Here is a 6,000-nt window from a genome sequence, read left to right on the forward strand (position 1 = left end):
CCCTTTCAAAACTGGGGAGCACCCATAAGAGTATGGCCCATACAGTGAGGAATGAAAATGACACCTCCCAACTGCCTGAAGTTACCCATTTATGATTTATAGAGATGGCACTATATATAAGTAAAACTTTGTACATGAAAGGATGTGTGCATATTTATTAGGCATATGTTTAAAGTAATACTTGTATCCTGCTTAGCATAATATCTAAGTTTACATAGTTTTTAAAAATGACTGTTAAAATAAGTAGACAATGCATATAACAGTAAACAGTTATAATTTACAAAAAAGAAACCATAACAAGAAAATGTGAAACAGAGCAGTATCATAATCCTCAACTAGATATGCATGCCAGCCTTTCAAAGAGCAGTGCAACCATTTCCTTTAAAACATGGGGCCTCAAACTATGGCCCGCAGGCCAGATCCGGCCCGCCATGCCCATTTATCCGGCCCGCCTCAGAGGTTTTGGACTCGCTCAGAGAAAATGATCTCTGAGCGAGCGAGCCACCACTGCGCTGTGCGCACACCCGCCCAGCTTGCCTCACCGTGCGCCCGCCCTCGCCTCGCTGGCCCACACCCATAGCCAGCACTGCCGGCACCTTTCAGCTGGCCCCCTGTTGAACAAGTTTGAGGACCCCTGCTTTAAAAGATAAATGGAATAGAACAACCTCTGTGATTGAGCAAGTTGCATGACCTGGTGGCTTATATTTCTACCATGTATGGCAACTGGCTTTTGAATATTCAAACCACAAATTCATCTTGTCACCTCATGTGAAAATCCAGCCAAGGTGAGGGGCTAGCCAACATCTACTGCCAACAGCCTTCAAACAGCCCATGGATTCTGGGTGGTTAGCCATGTCTTTGTTAGCCCACTCTTACTGGGAACTCACGACACAACAAGCCACTGTCCTGACTCCAAATATTCCACATGGTCACCTGCATGACATGGCATCCCCCATGGGAAAATTATCTGACAGTGAGCTGTCTTGACATGCAGACAGGTCTAGTGGGAAGCTCAGGGGAGCAGCCGCGAGGAGAAAAGTGGGGGGAATGGAACAAGCAGGCTGTTCTTCATGCTTCTCCATTAAGTGTGTACAATTATCAGACTACCAGTGTGGTTCAGACTAAATCCCATCAGAGTGGTAATGGAGTTGCACATGCTGTTACAGAAGTAACCATCTGTGCAATGTCTCAGTCATGTGATCATATAAGAGCATTCCTTTGTTTTGCGTGTGTAAATTACAGGAAGCCCGAATTCCCTCTGTTATTTTAAAAGATGTATTGCTTTGCAGCTTTTCACCCGTTCTGTTCAAGCTAACCTAAAGAGCAGAGATTGTATTTCCCTATCCTCAGCTCAGAGGACTCATCCAGACGGCTTTCCTGGCAAGGACTGCATCTGCTTCCCTGCTGCCTTTCCCTCTCCCATCCAGCTCCCACTGGGCTGCCACGGTGAATGCACGGAGGCTGTGAGATTTGCTCCCAGTTTAGCTCCTGTCAGTCCCACAAGCTTTTATTTCTAATGGACCAAGGAGAGGGTTAACAAACCAGTGCTGGCACAGATGTGCACATTTATGGGTGAGCCCAAATCAGTCTTTCTAGGGCAAATGGTTCGGCACTGCTCCTGATTTTCTCTCTCTCCTCTGAATTCACTTGTATGGAAAAACCGCTAACTCTTGTAACTCTATTAGAGGCAGTTTAGCACAGGAAAGGAATAGTTAATAGCAACAGCCTCTGCAAATATGAACAAGTTACGTATCATTTCACACTCCATGCTTGAGTTTTTTGATAAGTAGAGTGCAGGTCTCAGTGTTCCCTCATGCAAAATAAACTCTGTGTATGCAGAAAACTAGCATGTTGCAATAGGGTTTAGGTCTCTATTTACATGGGGTGTGAAAGGTCTATGTAAGGTCCAATAATCCGTGCATTGTTGTTATGCAGATATAGTTTATCCATAGATTCCACTAGATTCATAGGTATACTGCCCACTCTAGGCATCTACACTTAATAAATCACTAACAACTATTGTTTTTTTGATATTAGGTATGAGGATGCATTCCAGATTCACAGCTCTTCAATGGAGTTCAGTCAAATGCCCTTGGAGCGAGAAAATGAGCGACTGCAAGCAATGGTAAATTCCCTCCGGTCCCAAGTCAACCAGGAGAAACAGCGGAAGGAAAGGGTAGAGAGAGAGTACACATCTGTCATCCAGGAGTACTCAGACCTTGAGCAGAGGGTGTGCGAGATGGAGAGCTGCAAGCTGCGCATTAAAGAGCTGGAAGCAGAGTTGCTAGAACTCCAGCAGATGAAACAAGTCAAGAAGTATCTTCTCAGTAGAGAGGATAACCTCTCGGAAGCACTTCTGGAGCCCTTAAACAATGCCCCAGAAGCTGACTACATCGACCTGTCTGAGGAAGATGGAGGGAAGAACCATGACTCCTCCATGGCAGCCTCGCCCAATCACCCTGTACGGAAGAGCTGCAGCGACACAGCCCTCAATGCCATTGTGACCAAGGATGCGGTGAGTCGCCACGAAGGCAACTACACACTCCATGCCAACAACGTGCGCAAGAGGGGAATGTCTATCCTGAGGGAGGTGGATGAGCAGTACCATGCCCTGCTGGAAAAGTACGAGGAGCTCCTCAGTAAGTGCAGGCAGCACAAGGACAGCGTACGCCACACCGGTGTGCAGACCTCCCGCCCCATCTCTCGTGACAGCTCCTTTAGAGACTTTCGGGGAGAGGGTTACGAGCTGGATGAGCTCAAGACAATGGAGAAGAGCCTTAGCAAACACGTGGAGGCTGTGGACAAAAGGCTGGAGCAGAGCCAGCCAGAGTACAAAGCCCTGTTTAAGGAGATCTTCTCCCGGATCCAGAAGACGAAAGCAGACATCAATGCCACCAAGGTGAAAAAGAAGAGCAGCAAGTGAATCCGCTTTCGTTTCACTTCATCTGCAAACGCAGCACCGAGCTCTTCTTTTTAAGCTGCTGGGATCACTGTATGGCCTCCTGCCTCCGAGACCTGGAAGCTTCTCACACTGATGTCTTGCACACAAAGGGAGCCTCTTGGAGAGTTTTGCAAGTGGGAAGCGTCCAAGGTCACATCCTTTCAGTCAGTGCTCCAAGCTGCCTGGATCCCTGAATGTGCTGCAAAAGCTGTATGTCGTAGTTGTAGTTGGTATCCAAGCTTTTACAAGGAATCCCTTCCCATCACCACAGCACCAGATATTACAAGCAGGAAGTTTGACCAACCACCCACAGCCTCACCTTCCCCCACAACCACCGTTCGCTTTCCTACAAAGAACATAAGATTAAACTCTGATTCCCTACTATGTCCTGGAACATCCAAAACACAGTAATTAAAAAGTCAATTTCTGGAGTCAACTTCAGTACATGCAGTCTTTCTCTTCTATTTCCATTTTTTCTTCCCATGAGGAACCTACATAGTACATCAGCAAGACTTTTAACTGGACTGTTCACTTTTCTGCAGGGGAATATATTCTTCCCATTTAAGCCATTCTCTTATTGGTCAGGTTTTTCAATATTTACAATGAAAGTTCATTGCAACTGAAAAAACTTGAAGAGAAATGTCATTGATTGCTGGTATGTCTTCATCAAACATAACTGTTCTGTGCATATTACCTAAGGCAGAGTGTGCATAGGATCTACATTTCTTCTAGTATTTTATTTCAGAAAGGATATGGATTGTGTGGCCTTCCAACTTTGCCTGGGAGTCCCAGCTCTGACCTTGGATATGCTTTCCAAGGTCAGAGCTTGGACTGAGCCCCTGGAGGACCCCCTGCTTCATTCTGACAGCCATTGCAGTTCTTTCCATGCTGGCTGAGCTCCAAAGGCCATCTCTGGAGCAAGCACAGGGTGGGACAATCTGGGGAACAGGGAGGAAAGAGTGAGGCACCAGCATCCCTCAAGTAATCCTGGTGGTGTTTCAGCCTTTCCTCAACAGGAGGGGAGAAACAGCCAGAGAACCAAAACTGTCTGTCTGAATGTTTTGGAAGGTGATGGGAGGGCAGCAGTCTTGACCTCTGTGCTCCTCCTGCCTTGTATCAAATGCCCATCCATAATCCTTCAAATCCAGATGGTTACGAGCAGCCATGCTGGATGATGCCCTAAGTAGGTTGTCATCACTCATTTAAGCTGGGCTTTTCCAGAAGCCAAACAAGAAGTGCTATTACTGGCTTGGAGGGACAGCCGCCTCATCGTGTGGGTGTAGGTTTCCCATGCCTTGCTGTTCAAGTGGTTCTCCTTACTGTCTTTTGTGGCTGGTTCCTTAAGACATGATCTGCATGAGCCTGCAAAAACTGAATGTGGTGACTCATGCAAGTAGGAGTCCATCAGCAAAACACTGCGTTCAGTTGTCATCATGGATATGGTTGTTTATCACACTGTTTGACATTGATTGCGCACTTGTTGTCAAGCTGCCTTTCCCCAAGGCTCTCTTCACTCCATTTATCCTTACAACTCACAAAGCTATACCACATATTCACCCACAGAAGGCCTCTCTCTAGTCTCAGGAAACATCAGTATCCATTTCACAGAAATGCAGAATTGGGCTTCTTTAGTCACATACTAATAAGTGATATTTAGCTAGGGTCACCTGCACATAGGAAGATGAACAGTGTTATATTTCACTAAGCTTAGGTTACATACACCAGAGTTCTCACCTGTGAGAGAATAATAGTAGCAATGATGTATTAACTTACCAAGCAGTATTATATACTTGAAGAAATTTTGGACCAGTTTCTTGTTTTAGTTGTACTGAATAAAACCCAAAGTCTGTGATGTTTCTTCAGAATTATGCTAGTGCGAGTAAGAGTTCAATCTGCCTTTTGATTCTTGTCATTTGATCATCAAATCTTCCCATTTTTAAGCATGGTTCTTTGTTGGACTATGATCCCTGGGCCACATTCTTTGCAGTGGCTAATCTTGCCCAGCCCCTGCACAAGTGGCTTGAAGATCACGGTTCCTCAGAAATGGCTGCCACTGTGGCAGCTGAAACACTAGGCTTGGTTTTGAGAGTATGCCAGTATGGTAAACTCAGTAAATACAAGAAGGTGGTCATAAGCGTTAAGTAAATCAGTGTGGCCATTTCCACTCTTTTGCTATCAAATTGTCACCTCATTATGTGTTTGCCACATTTTGCCATGGGATGCTCTCTGGGGCTCATGTGTTCAGCCAATTGAAGTCACTTTTGTAATGTGTGAAAGTATTTTGGGTTAGTCTGCTCTGGGGCTCTTGTTCTGGCTAGATTCTTCCTTTACTACTAATGCCAAAACTTCTTTTGTATCCTTAATGTGGCCCAACTTTGAAGTATTAGGAGCCGTTCACATGATTGTGGCTACCAATCTGGTGACCATACAGCAAACCATCATGCCTTACAGTGGGAAAAATCAGTTACCTGTAAAAACAACAACAAAGGAAGTTGGTTTCCTCAGAGCATTTACCTTGCTCTGCCATTATAGCTGCTGGTGTTTTGATTAACTCTCCATTCCTACCTTTCTACTAAGGGACTTTTGAACTGTTGTTTGTTCTAAAGTCATCTGTTTGTTGCATCAGTATTTGGGGTGGGAGGGGGCCATTGCAGTCACCTTTGGTTTTGAACACTATTGACGTGCAAACCAGCATCCCAGTTTAAGTGTAGTATACTTAAAATTAATATATTTAAAAATGCTTTATTCTCTTCTTAAATAAAAAGAAACACCAGTATTCTGAACGTTGCAATTTCCTGTGTATATTTCTTTGTATTCCAGAAATAGACACACTGCTATGAACTCTCAGTGTTATTTGGGTCATGAAAATGCTTCAGGCATGAGAGAAAGTGCAGGAAACATGCCAGAATAAATGTGCTGCTTCCTGGTACTTATTACATAACAGATATTTCCTGCAACTATGGGACCAGGACTCACCATATTATTAAACAATACCACTTTACACATGTAGACGTTCTAAATGCTCCAGTGGCGTGAAGCATTTTTAATATCCTTGCAAA

At 44.7% G+C, this 6,000-nt stretch overlaps 1 protein-coding gene across 2 annotated transcripts in view; it reads left to right on the forward strand.

The window, feature by feature from the left end:
* The window catches only part of CDR2L (cerebellar degeneration related protein 2 like), a 44,778-nt gene extending 39,070 nt beyond the window's left edge, over nt 1-5,708 (forward strand). For both annotated transcript variants that reach the window (XM_044454041.1, XM_044454042.1), the window contains one exon: nt 2,038-5,708. In XM_044454041.1, the coding sequence (XP_044309976.1) occupies nt 2,038-2,923 (886 nt within the window). In that variant the 3' untranslated portion in view covers nt 2,924-5,708. The remainder of the gene's footprint in view (nt 1-2,037) is intronic.
* Nucleotides 5,709-6,000: the final 292 nt, after the last annotated feature.

This window comes from Varanus komodoensis, unplaced genomic scaffold (genome assembly GCF_004798865.1).
Source record: "Varanus komodoensis strain SLA01 unplaced genomic scaffold, ASM479886v1 scaffold7_1, whole genome shotgun sequence".
NCBI classification, from domain to species: domain Eukaryota; kingdom Metazoa; phylum Chordata; class Lepidosauria; order Squamata; family Varanidae; genus Varanus; species Varanus komodoensis.